General features: G+C 52.1%; 1 protein-coding gene across 1 annotated transcript in view; it reads left to right on the forward strand.

The window, feature by feature from the left end:
* Positions 1-22,002, forward strand: part of DDX31 (DEAD-box helicase 31) — a 73,702-nt gene that overhangs the window by 50,194 nt on the left and 1,506 nt on the right. Inside the window, 3 exon segments of the mRNA XM_030838460.2 lie at positions 217-328; positions 5,801-5,969; positions 21,839-22,002. Of these exon segments, the coding sequence (XP_030694320.2) occupies positions 217-328; positions 5,801-5,969; positions 21,839-22,002 (445 nt within the window).

A 22,002-nucleotide genomic window follows, 5' to 3' on the forward strand; every position in this document is an offset into this window, starting at 1 on the left:
CGTGATCTGCTCCCTCACCCAGCCACCCACCCTCATCTTCACTTGACTTCAGCATCTTCATCGCTCCCTTTTTTTCCCTAGTAATATTGAAAGGATTACCCTTGTTGGCCCCTCTGTGGTTACTGTGTGATTTTACTGTTATTAAATCTGTTATAAACTGCTTCATTATTCCTGACTCTGACTGTCTCTCCTTTAATCCTTCCGTCACCCTCCCAGAAACGCCGCTCCGTTGGCCGCCAGGAAATCCGAGAGCGAGCCACGGTCTTGCAGACGGTGTTTGAAGATTACGTGCACTCCAGCGAGAGGACGGTCTCCGGGGCCAAGAAAGGTTGGTCGATTTCTTAGGTGATTGTGGATGGATAACCCTGCAGGGCGTCGTCCCCACCTCCACCCGCAGGCCCCCCAGACAGGTTGAGAGGGCAACCGGGCATCTTTGCTCACCAGCAGAAGCCTTCAATCTCCCTAATTCTGCGGGGTTTGGAAGCAGGCACGGAAGGCTTTAGAGTGATATTAAATGTTAATTTCATCCTTCCCCGTGTTTTGCACAAATGAGGCTTTATCTTGGCTTACGTCAGGACTAGAGCTTTGACCTAGCAACTTGGGTCTCCGGGATCCATTTTTCTCTTTCTTAGAAAACCAGATAGAAGAGATATGACATGTCAGCAGGAATAGTTGTAGAGATGGAAATTAGAGATGAAGGCAAGGGCTGGAATCATTAGACCAAAGCAGTTCCTATTTGAAAGTACAAAGGAAAATGAGAAGAACAGTGCTGAGGAAGGACCGTAGGCCATGAACCCAGTTCCTGGGAAATTTACAAAAGAGTTAGGTACTAATTTAATATTCAGTGCCTTTATAGGATAAGTTGGCCCCTGGGATCACCAAGCATTAAGGGTGGACTCAACAGTTCCCTTTGAGTGCGGAACAGAGCACGGGAGGAGGGAGCTTAGAACAGCTGCGTGTCCTTCATGCTGGAACGTGTGTGTCTTGGCTAGTGACTTACCCCCACGTTGGGGGATCCAGAGTTCTTTTCGAACTACTATTTTGAGAAGAAAGCCAGGCTGGCTTACCAATAGATAAACACTATAGAATCCTTTCTTCTTTTTATGAATTGAATCTTTAAAAAAAAACACGAAACAGCTTTCCTTTAACAAATATTTATTGAATTGGGCGCCGTTCCAGGTGCTTGGGGTACACCAGGGGTCAGAACAGACAAAAACCGTCACCTCTAGAACATTCTAGTGGGGGAGCAGAAGATGAACGTAATAAACACAATTAGTAAATTCCATATAAATTAGATAGTCTAGGGAAAGGTGATGAGAACGATGGAGAGAACAGAGCAAGTGAGGGAGATGAAGGGGTGAGGGCAGAGTGAGTCCTGTCCTGAGGGTCGATGCTTGAGCAGAAACCTCACGAGGGGCCGCCCCATGGCTCCGACAGAGGGCGTCCAGGCAGGTTGGGGCGTGGGGGTCAGAGTGCACGGGAACTCCTGGACAGCAGTGTGGCTGGAAGGAGGGGAGGGGTGGCAGAGGAAGGGCGTGGAGGCCATCCAGGGGACCCGGTTACCGCGAGTGGAAGGGGAACCATTGGAGGGCTTGGGGCAGAGATGTGGTCTGACAGGTCTGAAAAGGTCACTTGCTGCTGAGTGAGGACAAACTGCGGGCACGGGTGAAGGCTGGGAGACTGGCTACCGGGTGGTTACGGTCATCTGGAAATAGATGACGGAACTAAGTTAGCAAGTATTTGCAAGTGCCTGTTACATACCTTAGCACATCATAAAGGCAGTCCTTAGTTAGGCAGTCCTTAATCAGAACCACCCGAGATGAGAGATGACGTCCCAGTAGTTGCCCCATAACTGCTGATAAAAATCAGTGCGTATTCCCGTCTGGTTTCTGCTAATACCCTGTCCTAGCGTTTCCCTAAAGTGAATTCAGCAACTCCTAAGGCTCCTCCTGAGAACCTGCCTTTAAAGATGTACTGGAACATTCTGTCAGGAGGAATAGAACGTTTATCTCAGTGGAACTTTAGAGTTTGGTCATTTGTGGAAAGTTAGGCAACGTCAGCTTTCTGTACGATGCACAATCAAGTGTTTGCAGCAGGATTTCAGGGTTAATAGCAGAGTTGCAGTGAAGGGGAAGAACACCATCGTTATGACGTCAGTGTCAGAGGTCATCTGGGTATTCTAGCGAGCCTGCAACGATTTCAGTGTGACTGGGTCCTCAGAGTAAAACTTACAGTCAGTAGTCCTTAGAGAATGCGGTTTTGTGTTTTCTCTCGTTATCGTTACCATTGAACTTTATACCAAGAAACAGAGTTACTTGCCTTCTTTTTAAAGGATGTTGGAGTGGGGCCAGTCCCCAATGTTTATGTACCAAGGAGGAAATAAATGTATCGTCTTTTAAGGAAACTGCCCATAGCAGATCTCGGTCACCCCACAGCAGACATTAGGTTCTCCCCTATTCTTCTCTCTCCTCTTACTTAGGATTGAGTTCTGGAGGTTTGGGGGAAATATACACATAACTGCCACACCCCAGGAGTTGATACTGTCTTTTGCATTTCAATCTGCATATGCAAATTCCCCACTACTGACTTGCTTCCCTTTTATGCCATTTCAGAACCCACCTCATGAATAATTAACAAAGCAGCTGGGTTTTGCCTTCACGGCAGAAACCTAGTTGGAAACTGGGCCAAGTATGCATTTGTTTTCCTTTTGCATTTTCTGACCCAGTCGTTGCTAATGACCTGAACTTTATCGTGGTCAGTTTCCAGAAGCAGTTACCCCTTTCTCCCCTCATGTCTTGCATCTTGTAGCTAGAGCTTCAGGTGGTAAAAATTGTGGTAACCTAAGTTTGAACTCCAGGGTCCTGAACGAAAATTTCAGAAAGCGAAGTCCTTTACCTGCACAGCGCCACTTCCCCTGCGGTTCGAGCCGCTCTTCCCTGAAGAGCAAGGGCTGCACGTGTAGGGGTTGTGCCTGGCTCTGAAGGGATGCTTCTCGAGGTCAAGAAAATGCAAACTACTGAAATCATCCCTCTCCCCTCAGTGTGATCGGAGGGAGGTTGGCTCCTTGGCCAAATGCTTTGTCTTTAGGAGAATTAGAGGGGCAAGCAAGCAGCCTCCTTTCCCCCTTTCTTTGGGTGGTCGTCACTGTTGATGTGCCGGGTAGGAACATGCAACGCGCCTTCTCTGTACAGACGCGTGCTCTTCTCGGGCGGGGGTGGGGTCGGGAGGGGCGAGGATGAGCTGCACCTTCCAGGCTGCAGTTCTGCTCCTTTCTGCCTCCTTGACCCAAAGCCTCATCTGCACGATGCCGCTGTTCCTGATCAGATGTCCGAGAGTACATTTGGTTTTATTGCTCAAAAGGACGAAATGTCCTTGGAAGGTATTTTGAAATCGATTTCCCCTAATTCTGTCATCCTCTGGCTCTGAAATGGGACTTGGTGGCGTGCCACTGCCTGCTCTGATTGGCTAGAGCGTCATCCGTCTTCCCAAATAAACGTCTCCTTTCAGGACTTCTCGCCTTCCCGCTCGCCTCGGGCCCACAGCCGTCTTCCTTCCACACGTTCCTGGTGCTGCCAGCAGGGCCACTTCCTGCCCCTTGGAAGGTCCTACAGACAGCTGCGCTCCATCTGAGGTTCCTGCTTCTCTGAATTAGCCAAACCTGGGAGTGTGTGCATGTATGTGAGGACGACCAACTGTCGCTGTCCCCAGCGAGACAGGAGCCTTGAGGACGAGGAGGCTTAGTGCAAACAGGCAGTGAGAGATGCTGCCTGACCAGTTGTCGAGGGAGAGAACCCTTCTGCCATTTCTTGGCAAACTCACTATCCCCGTAAAGCTGTTCGTTGAGCACCTAGCTCTCCCAGGACAGAGGCTCTCCAGCCTCAGCTCTCAGGATTGGTGCAGTGAGGAGGAATCCTCTGATCTGCCAGTCTGCTCAAGCACAAGAGTGAGGTGCGTGAGGAGGCCTGGGCCAGTATCGGGGTAAACGAGGCTTTAGAGGGGCAGACTCTGCTTTGGCGTGGCGTGGTTCCAGTCTGCTCTTTCTGTCTAGAGTAAACGTTGGGGGTTGGGAAAGAGAGGGAGGTGGAGAAGAGGCTGGCGTCTCCAGGGTCATGATAGTTGTAGAGCTTTCGCCTCTGAGGACTTGAATATGTGTCAGAACTCTCCAAACAGCACGGGCCATTTGAAATGTTAAAGATTTTCCTTGAAAAACCTCGTCCCCAGTTATTAAAAAGGGGAGTAAGCACAGATTTAAGCGAGGGGTACAGTGGGGTTGCCTTGGTTATTATTTCTCATCGATTGGGAAAAGGAGTTCACTTTGCTCGGTAAATAGAGCTTTGATGGGTTCCCAGGATCCTTCCAGGAGCTGATCTGCTAAAATGACACTTTTTATTACTGTTCATAAACGCCAGTCTCCAGGTGCTGCTGGGATATTACGTTTAAGCTGTGGGCAAACTTGCCAGTCCAGTGGCTCAACAAGCGAGGGCGAGAGACGCTGGTGTTTAGTGCCTGCTTCCATCAGAAGCAGGGCGGGGCGGGGCTCCGGGGGAATTAAAGTCAGTGGGGGTGGGGAGCAGTCCCAAGAGTCCCCCCCGTCCTGTTGGAGTGAGAACAGGGCAGACACTGGACCGTCACTGTTATCCAGAGACATTTAAGGGGAACAAGGTATAGGAAAACGATTCCTCAGAGGGGTGCCCGGGGACTTCCCTGGCGGTCCAGTGGTTAAGACTCTGCGCTTCCAGTGCAGGCGTGCGGGTTCGATCCCTGCTCGTGAACTAAGATCCCACATGCCGCGTGGCGTGGCCCAAAAATTAATTAAATAAATAAATATAAAAATAAATTTTTTAAAAAAGGAGTGCCCAATTAAGGGGTAGCCAGAGTGCCACCCTCCTGGGAACTGCCTCTGACCAGTGCCAGGTTGAGAACAGGGGCCTCTTTCTTAACTTTAAAATAGGACTGAAACTTTCACGATAGACTGTCTGATGAACAGCTCTAAACCGCTGACAGTCCTCAACAGATGAACTGGTCTGTGGGCTATTTTAGAAATTCAGTAATTTTCTTTCTCTTTACAATTCTGTTTTTGTTTCCTTTTTTTACACATTCTTTGAAAGGGTAAGAAACCCCGTATCGATCGATTCTGGATGCGTTCGCACGAATTCGGTTTTAAAATCCCATGAGTATATGGAGAACTGGTGTCAGTGATTCCTCCAGATGGGCAGCTAGAGGTGGCACTCCGGGCAGAGACAGTGTTTACAGTAGCGATAATGTATAGTAATAATAAACATAAGGGCAATCATAATAAAGCCTTGTGAGCCTTTTAAATGTTGTGACATTTGCATGTATTAACTATTTGAGAAAATAATAATTCAATTAGGGAAAAATGTTCCCAATATAAAGGTCTGATGTTTTCATAAGAAAATGGTATACATTGATCCTGTCTTAGTTTCTTCACTCATTCTCTCATTCATTCATTTATACAACAGAAACCTGCTGTGTGCCAGGTACTGTGCTAGACCCCAAGACTATAATGAAGAAGAAAACAGGACCCTCCCCTCTAGGTTTATTACAAGCTACGCAGTAAAATGTGAAATTTTATTAGGTTTACTCATTGTGGCTGGTAGACTTACTTATTTTTAGAAATTAAGAAAAATACACAAGTACAGCTTTAGGTTGTTGATGTTTGTTGTGCTATCCTGGTTGTGTGTGCATCGTGGCCCGGCAGGGTGAGCTGCGCAGGGCAGCCCTTAGGCCGGGGCAGCTGAGACCCGTCCTGACCGCCTCTCGCCCTCTCACTGTCTTTCAGCCCTGCAGTCCTTCATCCGGGCCTACGCGACCTACCCCCGGGAGCTGAAGCACATCTTCCACATCCGATCACTCCACCTCGGGCATGTGGCTAAGAGCTTTGGGCTAAGAGATGCCCCTAAAAATCTCAGTGCCTTGGCCACAAAGAAGAAGAAAGCAAACCTGAAAAGGTAGGGTGGGCTGAATTTGTCCTCTGTTCAGATTGGCAGCCATGAGATGGTGTGGGGGGCTGCTGTGTGCCAACTTGCATTTTTGTGGTAAATTATCGCCAGTATCTGCCCTTCTCTCAGTATGATGAGTGCTTGGAACAGCTGGAAAAATACCTAATCTGAATGCGTTTAAGGCACTTGCAGAAATTCGATGATGGGTCCTGACCCAACTCCTGTTGGGTCCAGAGTAGTGGGGATTATTGGAACAGCAAGACTGCCCACGGATAGAGTAACTCTGGGGCTTTTCACACTCAGAGCTCCAGGTGTGCTGTGGTCCACCCTGGAAAGCTCTGGGGACTTGAAGGAAGACCGTGGTGAGTTCCATGAAACTCTGCTGCGGCTGCAGGGCTCCTGCAGGCTGGCTGGGCATGGGGGCCGGGCCTGGGGCTCCCAGCGCCGTGTGCCGCTCTGCTTGGTGCTGGCATGCACCTCCAGCACTGAGCACGTGTAGGGCAAGTGCAGTGGACTCTTCTCCCTCCGCCCCCTGCTCCCCCCCCCCAAAAAAAGAACACGTTAGGAACGGTCCAGAGTCGGAGTGAGAAGTGTTGCCCTGCAGGTTGGGCACTGGGCTCCGAGTCCATCTTCACTATTTCAAGAGGTCCTGAGATGATTTCTCTCAACGAAATGCAGTTGTAAAAGGTCTTCTTTCTCTCCTCAAAGACAGGGTATTCATGGGAATTTCCTGGCAGTCCAGTGGTTAGGACTCGGCCCTTTCACTGCCATGGCCCTGGGTTCAGTCCCTGGTCAGGGAGCTAAGATCCTGCAAGCCACATGGTGGTGCAGCCAAAAAACACACCACACACGGTGTTCTTTTAGTACCAGCCCCAGCCCTTCGCGGGAGCTAGAGTTTCTTAGATGCCAGGAGCTGCTTGTATGGGGAGTTTGGGGCAGATCATTGTTGTTTTGTTTTGTTTTGTTTTGTTTTTGCTGTACGCGGGCCTCTCACTGTTGCGGCCTCTCCCGTTGCGGAGCGCAGGCTCAGCGGCCATGGCTCACGGGCCCAGCCGCTCCGCGGCACGTGGGATCCTCCCGGACCGGGGCACGAACCCGCGTCCCCTGCATCGGCAGGCGGACTCTCAGCCACCGCGCCACCAGGGCAGCCCCATGTTGGACTTGTTAAGATGCTTCGTCTTTTCTCTTATAGTAACCCCCTCATGTAGGACAGCGCTCCAGTAATTCTGTGAGGCAGGCATTTCCCTGCACGCTCTTCTCCGATGCCCGGACAAGACTGAGACACGTCCGGCTCTGGTTTCCTCCAGGACGTTTTGAGGTGCAGAGCGTTGCCTGCTGCCACACGCTACCTGTCCTGGGCAGGGCTGCGGCCAGAGACCCCTCTGCTCGAGCCAGGTCCTCCCTGAGGGAGAAGGTGCCTCAGCTCCACTCCAGGTTTGGGACTGCCGTGCACCAGAGTTAGGTTCCTTCCTTTGGGTTTGGGGTAGCTGACATCTGTACATAGTAACTGGTTTTAAGTATGTGACAAAACTATGAGGCTCGCAGTCAGGTCTGGAATGACCTCCTAGTGGTCTGGAAGCCTGGCCATCCTGTCCCACCGTCTCTAAAACGCCGACACGTGAAGGAGGTGGGAATCCATCTGCCACGTGATCACTGGTAAGAAACACGTATTTTGTTTATTCCTCTTCCTGCTAGTAAACGTGACCCCAGTATTTTACTGTCAGCAGCTGATCTACCTTTGCAAGCGTTAATAGCAGCTCTTCAGACTGGGTGTGCCCAGCCCTCACCCAGGGAAGGCAGAGCGGGAGGCTCGAGGCGCTGGGAGTAGCAGGGGACTCGGAGCCAGCATTGTCCTTACCTTGCGAAGCCGCCAGGGAGAGAGCAAGCCGCCGCCTCCCGCTTCAGCTGACCCGCGCTGGCAGATGGGCACCAGGGCTACGATACCCCTGTGAGCAGGGGATTTAGCCGGGCTTTATTTAGGGAAGAATGGGCTGATTAGCTGATAAAGAGCATGTAAGATGGTATGGGGCAGCCTTTGATGTCTGGCTGGCGCGGCGGGGAGCCGGGTGGTGAGTGACAGCAGTGTGTCACACGATTACCCCGCCCGTGACAGTGCCGCTGTCTGTTCTTGCCATGTCACCACTCTGTTACAGCGACTTTTTCCGTTGTTATGCCCTTCTTTTGAAGGCATTTCTCCCCACACTCCTTACACCCTCCCGCCCCACCCCTGCCTTGTTAATGCAGACGGGCACTCAAGGATACAGTAAGTACCTTCTTTACTGGGGGAGATCTTGTCACTCCTGAGGAAGAATGGCTTTGCAGCTAATCTGCACATGGACCGTATCGCTGTGGTCGGGGAAGCGGCAGAGAAACTTGACAGGTTCTCTGCACCTCAGTCGGGGCTCGAGCCAGTGCCAGTCGCCGCTTTTTAAGGAAGAGGAAAGAAAAGTCCATTAAACCCCACACAAGTGTGGAGAGTTACGCTGTGGCCACAATGATTGTCCTGAGATGAGGCGTCTCTTCTGAAATCCATCTGTCAAGGAAGAGAAGGGGTTCCTTGGGTTTTGTGTGGGTGGGTAAAATGATAGCACTAATTTCTCCGAATTATTCTGCATATTCCATTTATGGTGTTCACTGCTAGAATAGTTACGTTATGTGCAAACCTCTGATATCTGCAAACCAAATTGATGAGACCGTAAGCAAAATCCTGTCTCGCCTGCCATCCCCAAGCAAGGAGTTCACCCGGGTGTTAGCGGATGAGGCCAGGGCAGGTGAGGCTTGGAGACTACTGGACATTTCTGTGCAGTGACAGAGGGAACTTCGATCTCGTCTATATGCCTTTATTCCTTCACTGGACCACTTCTCAGAAAAAGGAAAAAAAGAGTTAATGTCCCCAAATAAGGTCTTAATCAGCAGGTCTCTCTCTGTCTCCTTTTTGAGTCCTCAGTTCTGAAGGGGAACAGCAAGTGTCTTCGCCCTGCGCACAGAAGCACAGAGTCACGAGCACTCTTCTGACACTGACACACAAGCCTGTCAGAACAGCCCGCCACCCCAGATACCTCCATATCCACGTGCACAGGGAGTCGGTGCCGTTGGTAGAATTTTGAATGGCCCCTTAGCAACATCCGTCACGAACACAGCATTTTCCTCCCGTGAAATGCAGTTCTTCTTTTGCAGCTAGGTAGATTCAGCAGTCCCTGAGCAGCAAAGGTAACATACCTTCCAAAATTTCCATCTTCCCAGGAGTCGCTGAGACCCGGCGCTGTCTGCTCTGGGAGGGCAGAGCTGTGTTGTTTGCCAGGGTGTCTGTCTGTCTGTCTAGGCAGTCACACATGTGAGTAGAACCTGTCCAGGACCAGTGAGCAGACAACTTCCTCATCCGTTTGACACTCTGTGGTCAGTGGTTCAAGGATATAGAAGGTAATGAGCCTTAAAGTCTTAGTGTTATGGTGGCAATGTGAAAGGGCAAGTCTGTTGGGTTTAAACCACCCTATCTCATTTGGATTATATGCTGTAATTGTAAGTTCACTTTCCCCCAGACTGTTTAGTTTGCAGCTCCCTAAGGCTGGTCTCACCACTGGCTTCTACCATCTGGGTCTTTCTGAAGTTCTTCTTAGTGCATAGATTTCTTTGTATAAATTTTCTCAAACCAGCCCAGCTAAGTGTTACCTGGTAGTTCTCATCTGATCAAAAAGTGGGGCTGTCTGATCCCTTAGTACTTACTGGATCTGGGCGTGCTTGGTCAGGGCTCAGCAGGCTGGGATCCGTAGTGGAAGGGGACGGAGCTGGTCCCCTGGGGCCGGGCCTCACATCCTAGCCACCATACCCAGCAGGGCAGAGCATGTCCTTCACCTCTGTTACTTCCAAAGCTCTACATTTAGTGTACTTGTTAAAATAAGGAAACATCCTTAGGGAGGTCATTCTTGCCAGACTTTTCTCATCTGTGAAATGCTTTATCATTGAAGTTCAAATCAGAGATTTTGTGGACCTCCACTTCAGGGTCATTTTTCACCTTTTTTTTTTAAATTTATGTTTCTCTTTTTTCATTGAAGTATAGTTAATTTACAATGTTGTGTTAGTTTCAGGTGTACAGCAAAGTGACTCAGTTATACATATATATTTATATATTTTTCAGATTCTTTTCCATCATAGGTTGTTAAAAGATACTGAGTATAGTTCCCTGTGCTCTGCAGTAGGACCTTGCTGTTTACCTGTTGTATAGTAGTGTATATATGTTAATCCCAAACTCTTAATTTATCTCCCACCCACCCCCCCATCCCCTTTGGTCACCGTAAGTTTGTTTTCTATGTCTATGAGTCTATTTCTGTTTTGTAAATAAGCTCATTTGTATCATTTTTTTAGATTCCACCTATAAGTGATAAGTGGTGTTATGTGATATTAGTCTTTGTCTGACTTACTTAGTATGATCATCTCTAGATCCATCCATGTGACTGCAAATGACATTATTTCATTTTTTATGGCTGAGTAGGATTCCATTGTTTACATATATACCGCGTCTTCTTTATCCATTCCTCTGTCGATGGACACTTAGGTTGCTTCCATGTCTTGGCTAATGTGAACAGTGCTGCTGTGAACATAGGGGTGCCTGTATCTTTTCAAATTATAGTTTTCTCCCGTTTTTCATCTTTGAAGGCCTTTGCTCTGTCCCTCTCTGTGATTGTCACTCTCACTTTTTCAGTAATTATTAAACAACTTGTGAGGGTTACTGTGTTGAATAGACTCTAGTTTGAGAAGTTCATACCCGCATCAGCCATCTCCCTGCCCCTCCACTTGTTTCTTAAATGCTGACTGTGGGAGTGTCATGCAGTAATTGACAAGAGCCTGGGTTTTACCCACACGGCATCGGGGCTGGGTCACTTACCGTTTCTGTTCCTCAGTCCCCTCACCTCTCAGACAGTGGCGCGGAGCCTCACAGTGTTGTCTGGGGACCAACCAGGTGGCGAGTACAAAGCATCGACACAGTGTCTGGGACATGAACACGGGAGCACTTGCGGAGGTGGTGACCAAGACAGGAGCACTGGTTCTTCCCGCCGGCCTTCATCACACTTAGAAGCATCCCTGGAGCAGAGAGAGTGAACCTGTCATTAACTGTCGACCTTTCAGCACCTCGAAGTTTTCTTATCAGGAACCACCTTGAGAACGCAGGGCTGGTCCCCTCCAAGACGAGCGTGAAGATGCTGCAGCTGCGTCTCCCTGCAAAGCAGTATTCTCATCATTAAGCATCTTGCCTGCCAATTGTTATGTGGCCTTTACAGCCTCCCTAATATCACTTAATTAGCTGAAGGCAAACCTGGAATCTTGCCCACCGTGAAAATTCTCTCCGTTTCCTTGAGCCAGTCATCGTTCTGTAGGAAGACAGAGTGGCCAGACGTGAGGTCAGAGGCTGGACAAAGCCCCGTTTGGAAACATGGGGGTTCCTCTCCGCACCCGATCTTGGAGCGGCGTCCTGCACTGCTCATCCCTGCCCTGATCCCTCCGGCCTCCTGGTCTCCCCCTTCAGCCTCCCCGCCCCGTCCCCATGGATCCCCTCAACTTCATTGTAGAACAGTCCACTGCCGGGTCTCCTGCGGCCCTTCCGGTCCCGCTGACCGGTGCTCCCCTTGCCCGTCGTGCCCCCGCTTCTTCCAGCCTTTCGGTGATGTCTCCTAACTCTAATAATTAGGACACACCCCCTCTTCCCTCTCCCCACGGCCTCAGCTGGCACCCCTCCTTTCTCGTTCTCTCCCGGGGCCTTTGCCCGGCATGCTGCGGGCCTGGGCCTCTCCTCACCCCTCTTCGTCTTTGGGCCTCCGTCCCTTCTTCGAGGAAGTCTCCTCTGGCACACCTGCCTGGGTGGACACCGCATGCCCCCATTCCACCCCCCACCCCACCCCTCACCGCCATCACAGTAGCCCTACACCTGTCTGTGATGTTTGTCTGTGTGGTTCCTGTCTCTCCCCTCCGTGTAGCTCAGGGTAGAAACCCTGTCTGGTTTTCCTCATCACATCCCCAGCACCTACCTGGCACGCGATAGGTGCTCAGGAAGTAGTTTTGAATAGATGAACGGAACCTGGAAGTCTTCTGTAATTCTGAGAGGAAGAGCATAAAGGGAAAGAGAAAAGAGGGGTTGTTCTGACAGGAGCCAGGTAAATGCCTCTTAATTGTTTAGTTAGCCCGGCAAACAGCAAATCCTGCCTTTCACAGCGCCCCGGCCACCCCGTAGTCTGTCCTGAGAGGACAAGCATGGGGTCACTTTCCTCTTGGCATGAAATAGTCCCCGAGAAGGACTGAGCCTCGGGCCCTGTTTCCCCGACGTCACAGTGGAGGAACCCACAGAACGTGGAGATGAGTGGGTTCGGGATCGGGGTCTCCACCAGCCTGGGTAGGGCCAGGGCAGATGCCCAGAGAGGGTCAGTTCACTCGACCTCAGCCTGAAGACCAGAGGGAAACAGCTAGGACCACCGGCAGTGACTGTGAGGACAGGTGTGCGTGTCCCGTGGGGCAGGGGAGCAGAATCTCCTCTCGCAGGCTGCTAGGGAGCCGTATGAAAACACAGGAGGGCCCGTGCTTTAAAGGTGAGCTCGGGTTAAGGGGGAGAATTTTCACCTAGAGCCTGGGTGAGCTGTATGGACTGTAGCCGAGACCGTATTCTGCCGGCCTCTGTGTCAAGGGTGATGAGGTGGGTGACCTCGAAGCCCACGCTGGCTTGCCTCTCTGGGACATCTGTACCGACAAGAAGTGTCCAGACTGGGACAAGGGGCAGGACGAGTGCTGTGGACGGTGGCTGGGTCTCTCTGGGTGAAGAACACCGGCACAGAGGGGTCACTTGGGGGTGATGTGATTACTGAGGTCCCCCCATTGCATGCACACACAGCCCTGGGTTGAGCTGCGTGGGCAGGGCTCCTCGGAGGGCCGGCCCTCCGCCCTCAGCACCCCCGGCGCAGCTCCACGTTGCTCCCTGCCCGCCGCCAGGCGCCAGCGCTGCACACGCGGCTCTTCACATCTGGTCCTTGCTTCTACCACTGTTTGTTCTGCCTGACACCGTGCAATTAGCAGCCTCCTCGTGAAACACCCCCGCCACCGGTCCGTGCCCACCCCCGGCTAATGAGGCAATCAGGGGGGTTTCACAGTGACCCTGCGCTGCCTCCACACCTGGGTCACCTGCAGACAGCGGGAGCCACGGGGCGTGTGCTTTCGGGCAGGCAGTCAGGGCTGACAACAAAGAACAGGAACCCAGCCAGCCTCTCCCGGGAGGATGCTGGAGACGGCACATTCCCGTTGGAGCCTTCCCGGCCCTGGAGTCTGAAGATGTGCCTGGCCCAGCACGCGCTGGCAGATGCCAGACCCACGAGGCCTCGCGCAGCAGGAGACCCGACTCTGCAACGCCTTGTCCTTGCTCCAAGCTCTTCTAGTTCAGACTATTCGAGAAATCAGGAAGGAAGGAGCACGACGGTCCCCCAGCTCTCCGCTTGCTACACGCAGCTTAGTTCAGGCCGCCGACGCCCCTCCTCTCACCTGCCCCCACGTTCCTTGGGCTCCTTCACATCCCAGCCCCTCCACGTACGCCTTGCTCTTACGCCACAGAGCCTTTCCGTCTGGTTAGGACCCACAGGGAATGACCTCAGGTCTTTTCCAGATGTTCTCTCCATTCTGGTCCTGACGTTCCAGCAGCAGGCTGACACGTGGAGTGACGTCTTAACCAATAAGTAGTCCAGAAGAGGGGTGTGGTTTGAGAGCGCCGACATCCCGGAGTGACGGCATCTGGCTGTCTGCCAGCATGTCTCTTGAGGGAGTACGTGTGCCCCTGGCCGTGCTGAATCCACACGCGTTGTCTCGTTGAGCCTCACCAGGTCCCTCCGACCACGGCCGAGTTCCCAGTAACTGGTGAGAAGGTGGACATGCCCGGTCATGTGGCACTGAGTCTGAGAGACTTGGGAGCCCACATTCCTGGCACTCGTCTCCTCCCTTGCATGCACCCGTTTGGAAGCTTCTGGTTTCTGTGATTAGTGTTAGGCTAAGGAGCAAGTAGATGAATTCTGTTAAGGGTGTTTTTTGCCCGTGAACAGATAATTCTTTGTGTAATGGGAGAAATGGACTTAAAGCAGAAGACTTTCTGGTGCACATGTGGAAGGGTTTGATTTGAAGCCGTCAGAATGGCAAACCCTGCAGTGGGTGCGAGCACCTTTCTGCTCATGGGGCAGACCTCTGAGAACAGACAACTGTGGGCAAGATGTGGATCCGGCTTTTTCTCTAGTTTCCTTCTGAGTCTAGAGGCAGAGGGTGCAGTGGGAGAGGCCCGGGCTTGGAGTCAGGCGCTCAGCAGCAGCTTCGCGTTGCCGCGGGGCCTGTCAGGTCGTGTGGGGCGTGGGGAGGGATGATGGACACGCGGCACTGGCCGGGGCTTAGAGTCGTTGTCCAGTAAATGCTGATTCCTCTGCCCCTGCCCGCTTCTCTCTGAGTCTGTGAATAAAAAGTGAAAGCTTCACGGGAATTCCCTGGCGGTCCAGCGGTTAGGACTTGGTGCTGTCACTGCCGAGGCTCCAGGTTCAATCCCTGATCGGGGAACTAAGATCCCACAAGCCTCGCGGTGTGGCCAAAAAGAAAAAGAAAAAAAGTGGAAGTTTTATAGACTCTTCCCCGAACGCTCCCACCCACCGGAACCTTGTGCCTTCGGTCACATTACTCCTTGGTTGTAAGACCTCCGCTTCAGGGCTCCCAGCAACGGGGTAGGGGGGACTCGCCACCTCCAGGGTGGAGTTAGTTAGAGCTCCTGAAATGAGCCCAGATTGACCACTTTCACTTTGCACCCTTTGGTCTCCGGATTCAAATGCTGAATGTGCGTGACTTACAAAGCTGACGATACAAGGTGTTGCTATTGACAAAGCAGCCCCGGGTCCACGTGACGAGGCGTCCGGTGTCTGATGACGGCGGCCCATCTCCTCTGCCTTCCTCTTTCCGGATTGTTAATGATGATTATAGTCAGCGTGTTCCCGGTGCCTTCAGGACAGGCGCTCTGATACGGGCTTTGATTCATTAGTTCGTTTAATCCTTTCGAGAGTAAGCAGCCTGGCACTGAGAGAAGTAGCGCCTCGGCCAAGCTCAGAAAATAGGTCCCACAGCCCCTGCAGGACGGTGCCGGGGTCCTCCCCTCCGAGGGCCAGCTCCGCCCCGGCGCCTCCAGCCGCCCCACGTCCCAGCCCAGGGCGGCTTTTCTCTCCGCCCAGGTTCTTGTCAGAATCTGGCTCCTCCAACTGCCCAAACGTGCAGTAGAGCCCGGCCGGCCCAGAGAGCAGGGCAGTCACGTCTATCACTGCAGCCAGTGGTGACAGCAGAGACCACCGCTGCCACCCACGTGGGGCTCAGCCGCGGCTGGGCTCCGGTCAGAGCCGTGGGTTTCCTCCTCTGGTCCTCCCATGTCCTCACGTGCTGTCCCTCTCCCGGGGCGGGGCCAGGACTCGCACCCTGGCCTCCTGGCTCGACGCTGTGCGGCTTCTCCCACCCTCGGCTTCGGGTCAGCCTGTGGCTCAGGCAGCTGAGCCCCTGCCCGTGTGCACGTGTGACGAGCCAGACCACCCGCCTTCTCTGGCGCAAGAGCGTGGGCCCCCAGTTCAGGGTCACCTTTTAGCCGAGCCCATCCCTCTGGCCCGTTGGGGTGCTCTGCCGTCCAGCGTGCTAGCTGTCCCTGCAGGCTCCGTCTCATCTGCAGAGGTGATAAATACGCCTCATAATGTCGTTCGAGTCATCGATAATGGTGTCAGGCAGGGCAAGCCCAGAGGGTTTGGAGCTGGGATTCTGCCCAAGCTTATCAGTCTCCGTGTTTGCGGGACACAGTCACGGCAGTTACAGAAACACGGAACTGTTGCCATGTGCACCCTGTATCTCTCCATCTGAACGTTTTCACAGAGAATTAGATTCTGTAAAGCACCCTTCGTTTTACCTTCGCGCTACCCCTTGCGTCCACGTGGAGGCCCTTTCTGACGTGTGAGGAATCTCAGCTTAGGGGAAGCTACTGACTGCAGGGTCGTCAGCTAGGTGAGGGCCGGGCTGGGATTCCAACCAGCGCCCTCAGGGTCCTGCTGCCGCACCTCTTCCCCAACACCGCCACCTGCTGTGTGACGTCCAGGCCTGGCTCCTGGCAGAACTTCCACAAAGGTCTCTGGCACTTGGACAGGCACTTCTGGGATCCTGACTCAGGGCATCGCTTTCAGACCTCGGCCATCTCTAAGCCTTGTCTCTGTCCCCCTTCCCGTTGTGGGCGCCTTTCCAGGCAGCAGGTTGGTCATGGCATCTACATACTGATCGCCTGTGACCTGCACGGCCTGGCATCCGCCTGCCACCAGCTCTCCACTGGGTCTCGTTGTTAGGTGTGAGGCAGAGACCCACTTTTTCTCCGTCTCTGCGTACACAGAGCCACTCAGGAATTTTCTGGAATGATATCCACTGCCTCAGCAGGGCTCCGCTGGAGTGGAGTGTCTTCTGGGGCCCTGGGAGTTTTACAAGCGCTAGAGTCGGTATGGTCCTAAGAAATCGCAAAGAAGGCATCCCTAAAACGGGCAGCCCATCGGCGTGCATCTCTGCCCAAACAGAATCCAGAGGTTAAGGAGCCCTGATGCACTTCCTTTTCCTTCGATGGCCATAAAAGGTCTGATAGCTTGTTCCCCTTCAGTAGGCTAAATTATCGTCCCACACTGGCGGGTTCCGCACCTGAACTACCTTGTTGCCTCAGGGGGACTGCTTGTCACCTTCTCCCTGGAGTTGTTGGTCACTCTCACTGTCATCTGAGAGCCCCCTGAACCCCCTCAGATTCTGTGCCTTTGCTTCATCCGTAAGGGCGAGGCAGGAGGGTAGAAACTTGGAGTCAGCCTCACGCCTCGGAAGCCTTCGCTGTCTCCTTCCACGATCACTCAGAACCCAGGCTTTTCTTCCAGTCTGGGGGCTTGCTTCTGCTGCAGGGTCCTTGGGGCCTCAGTGTGACCCTGGGTCATTTGCTTACAAGCAGAATTTTTCAGATTAGAGAAAGAAATATGCTTTACTGATCTTCTGTCTTGTCTGTTTTAATTATACCACAAGAGAAAAATCCCTCACAAAAACGAACTGAAAGCCAGAGGCAAAGAGGTTTTTGATAAGTAAAAATTAAAATACTTTGATATTTCAGCCCAGGGTAAAATTGTACCACTTGATTTTTTTTCCCCTAAAGTGAGTATGCTGCTTTTCCTGATTACAAAAATAATAATGTGTTTATTGTAAAAATTCGGGAAATAGAGAAAAGCTTAAAAATCATCCAATAAAAGCCCACAATCCAAGTTAATCTCAATTCACATTTTTTGTGGCTCCTACTTTCTCTGCAGGTGTACACGTAGGATCTTTTTATGTCTGTAATGAGATTGAGCAAATCATGATTTTTTAAAACTGCTTTTTTCACTTGTCATCCAGCTGTTACTCTTACGATGCACTCTATCAGGGGTTCCAAAAGTCTTCGAGATCTGCTGTAACGTGAACGTTGCTTCTGTACTGGAAATACTTCGTGTGGGGAACTTGCTCCTTGTGGTAAAAACTTACAGCACAGCGGTTAAGTGTGTACGTCGTGGAGTCGGAAAGCTCTGGGCCCCGATCCCACCTCCTCCCTGGACGTGCTGTTTGACCTCCCTGCACCTCAGCTGCCGTGCCTGTGGTGCCTCCTTCACAGGATTGTTGAAGTGAATGAGTTAGATGCCTCTCAAGTGCTTACAGCAGCACCTGACGTAAGTAGGTGTCATGCACGTGCTAATAATACAGTTATTGTTAAAGTCACAGAGCCAGTGTCAGTGGCTGTGATTTGACGTGCTTTATGTTTAACTCCGTTAAGCCCTGTCATTGTTACTCGCTTATATGTTAATGTGTGTGGTGGACCCCGCTAACGTGGGCCACCGCTGTCGTCATCACCATCATCGTCTACTCTTTAACTATGGCCTGCAGGAAGTGTTCTGAAAGTCGGAAGGAAGGTACTAGAGGTACGTTTCAAGACCTTGGGGGAGGAGATTGCTTGTTCAGTGACTGTCTCGGATAACTGGATAACTCTTGGGAAGAAATAGTTAAATTCGCCACATCCTACCATAAGCCAGAACAAAATCTAGATAGAATTAAAGCAGTAGCAGAGGCTAAACGAAGATATCCTTGAATATTTTAAAAAGGCTCCGGTGAGGAAGACTTTTCTGAGCATGGTCCTGAAGCCGTAAAACATAAAAGAAAATATCGAGAGACTTGACAGTACATAAAAATGCAGTTTACCTAATGATAAAATGAAAAATTCTGTCCTGCAAAAGGATGCCATCAGCAGAAGCCTGTGTTAGAATGGCTTTTTACCTATAGGACGATCGTCTGTGAATTTATTGATAAAGCTGGGAGAAGGTCCTGAGATCGCTCTTCTCCAGTGGCCGTCCTAGCGGGCGTATTGATTTCCTAATTAGGCTGTGATTTCACCTCATTGGCAGTGAAAGTGGCATCTGCCTATCCTGCTGGGTAATCCAGCCTGGTAACCAAGGGGGGGTTATCCAGCCTTCACTGCAAGGGAGTTCCCTGTGGTTAGATAAACTGATCTGTTGCCTGGTAACCACAGGATTACTCCGGTGGACGCGCAGGACGCCCATTTGAGAGGGGTTTGGGCGTTGGGAGGGCAGGGAGGGCAAGAACGTTGGCAAGTTTCTGGGAGAACTGCAGCTTGGCAGGAGAAGCCCATCGTGGGCTTGGGTTTAGAACGTTTCATCTTCCCATCTGTACTTTGCCTTTTCGGCACTGGGCCTCGGAACAGAGGAAAAGCAGGCAGCGAGCTGGCCAAGGGAAAGGTGGGTCCCGTTGGGGTGGCAGCTGACAGCAGGGGAAACCCCTGCAGGGTTGACCCCAAGGTTCTTCCTCCCGAGGAACAGGTCTGAGTCTGGAAGGCCGGAACCCCTGTTTGCTGTCTGGACCACCACTCAGAGTTTGAGTTTGGGTCCCAAGCTGGAAGTCCATTGACTAGAATTAAATCATAAAGTAGCTATAGGAAATGTTGAGGTCATAACCTCAAGGCAAGCAGGACCGTCTCCAAGCCCCGCTTTCTAACAGCATCCTCTGCCTCAGTCGGTGTGGACTCAAAGCCCCTTGACAGACATTCCTGATCGGTGGCATGACACACCCACCAGGGGTGACCTTCCACAGCCCCAGGGCCGGCTGAGTTTGCCTGGGAAGGGACAGATCTCACGTGGCTCAGAAGCAGACGAGAGCGGCGTGGGTGTGTGTACACACACCGGTGTGTCGCATGCCTCGGTGGGGTCCTTGGTGCTGGGTCTGGAGGCCCAGTGGTCTGAGCCCAGGCGCGCTGCCCAGCGCCTTCGGCTGGAAGCGGGACGCATCCCCAGTCCGCTTGCGCTGCCGGCAGCTAGTGCTCAGTCCCGCAGTTGAGACTCTGGTTACTTACCTTGCGTCAGCGGTGGCCGGAGCCGCCGTTGAAGTGCTACGGCTTAGGCTGGGGCGGCTGTTTTGACTGAAATTTTGCATATTTTGAAACTCAGGTTGTTACATGTAAAATTATACACGATGTGAGCACCTGCCTTCAAACGAGGGGGGAGAGAAAGCATTTCTTCCCGTCACAGCCTGTTCGCTCCGGCTGTCGTGTCACCTGGCTAAAAATAAACCGCAAGCACGGGAGCTGACAGCCTTCCGTTTGGAACGAGTTGAGCGCGTTCCGCTGCAGGCCCGTCTCTTGCCGCTTCCCAGCCACGCGTGAGGCCCAACATGTGGACGGACCTCCCCCGGACACCAGGGCACACAGTCCACACGGGCAGGGTCTGGGGGGTTAGAACCTCTGCTGTGCACAGAAGGGTGACGCGGTCACCAGAGCCCCAGCCCCACCGTCAGGCCCCAGGGCCAGTCCTGGCTCCTGTGTGGCCTGGGGCGGGGGACAGGGAGGCGGAGGTTTGCTTGGCATCTCTGGGCTTCAGCTGCTCCGTTTTTAACGCCGATTGTCTGCAACCCACATGCCAGCCACCAGCCAGCACTCCGTATGTCTTACTCTCTTTAAATTTTACGCATCCTATGAACTTCGTTCCAAGTATCATCCCCATTTTTCAGATGAAGAAGCGCGCGTCACCCGTTCACCACGTCATTCAGCTAATGAGCGACAGAGCCGGGTTCCAGCCCAGGCACCTCCTTCACCCTTCAGCTCTCCCCTCACTCCTCCCTCTGTCATCTGGCCTCTGCCCGCATCGTCCCACTGAAACGTTTCAGTGAGACCACGAAGGCCTCCTCCACGTCAGATCGTGGTCATTTGTCACCCTCGACCCCGCTGGACCTTCCTGTCCTGCCCAATTGTTCCATCCGGGACCGGCTGCCTGGTGGGAGGAGCTCAGGCTTTGAGTCCATCGGCCCTGTGTTTGCATCTGGGCTTCTGCTCCTAGGAGCTGGATGGTCTTGGGGAGGTTACTTACCGTCCTCCAGCCTTGGTTTCCTTGTCTGTAAAATGAGATGGTAGCCATACCTGCCTCTCGGAGTGAAGATCAGAGGTGGTAACGTAGAGCCCAGAGAGTCCTTCCCTGTCACCAAGTCCCGTCCCTGCCCTTGCACGTGCTCTTGTTACCACAGTTGCCTAGCCCTTAAATACGGGGTCCTGTTGTCCCCTTGCCTCAAACCTTTGCCCAGCACAGGCTGCCTTTGCATGTCTCCCCGTCTGTCACGGTAGAAGCTGTTGTGTGACTGACACGGACTGAGCCCCACCGTTGCCTGCACCCTGCCTTCTGCAGCGGGAGTGTAAAGAGATATGGTGGCTTTAACCTAGTTACGATGGTGTCCCTTTCTTAATCAGTTTACTAGCACGGTATTAGTCCTGTTGTTAAGTCCTGGGCTTTAAAGGAGTTCTGTTATGTTTATTTTTAGTCTGATTTATCTTCTGATTTTTACAGCAAAGGGAAATGCTGCAAATATAAGTAGCAGAGGGTAACATCTGGCTTTTGTAAGAACCCGAGACACTGCCACGTCGGTGTTGAAGGAATTGCAGGCAGAGCAAGATGGATTCTCTGGTAACGACTCTGTTGTTTTGGTTAGGATCCTGTCTTAAGAAACATTATTTTACTCTTCAGTTTTCATAATCATTTTTTCTGTGTACGACTAAACTTCTACAAGTTTCCCCCTCTGCTTTTCTAATCAAATTAATGATGAGGCTGCTGTCTTCTGAAAACAGTTAGCAGGATTCACCATCTGACATTGATTTTCAGTCTTGGGCATTTTCCCTGCGGGTTGGGGCAGGTGAGGACCTCCCTCCCATTCCTGGGGCCGCTGCCGTCCATTCCCGGTGCGGACACTGACCGGTCTGCCTAAGCACACCTGGGTTTGGGGTTTTGGGGGTCAGAAATAATTTACAAGAGTCTCTTCGGTGGGTGAAGAGGTGTCTGTGGCGGACACCCCAGCCCTCACTGTTTGGCCGCCAAGCCCGGTCCCCAGGAGGAGGCCAGTTGCTTTGAACTGCACGGGGAGGTGGGAGCCGAGGGGGGCGTTCCCAGGAGCTGCGAGCGGGCACTGACTGCTGAGTTTCAAGGCGGGTTTTTCCCCTTCTTTTGGCAAACCGCTGTATCATACACCTCATTTGCCATCAGAGTGTGAGTGTGTTTTCGCTTTTTTTTTTCCCCATGAAAACAACACAGAGCAAAGCCTCACTTTTAAAAATGCCATGATATTTTGCCGCCGTTATGAGAATCTGTCAGCGCCGTATCTAATCTTCTGGTGCATAGACTATCAAAACAAGCGCCATTGGAGGGATTGTACTTCTGTTAATACAGAAATGTCAGCTCTGCAGTCTTGGAACCAGCTGCCAGCAGCCTCCTTCCAAATGGAAAAGAAAAAAGTAATAAAGTTTCCTTTCCCCTCTTCAGGCCTGACCTGCACAGGAAGACCCAGAGTAAACAGCGCCTTGCTGAAATCTTGCGTTCGGAATACTCCAGCGGGATGGAGACCAGCGTCACCAAGGTCAGAGAGCAAAACAAACGCGCAGGGCCCGGCAGCCGGCCTCGCAGCGCCGTCCGAAACCAGCGCCCAG

This window comes from Globicephala melas, chromosome 6 (genome assembly GCF_963455315.2).
Source record: "Globicephala melas chromosome 6, mGloMel1.2, whole genome shotgun sequence".
Lineage (NCBI taxonomy): Eukaryota > Metazoa > Chordata > Mammalia > Artiodactyla > Delphinidae > Globicephala > Globicephala melas.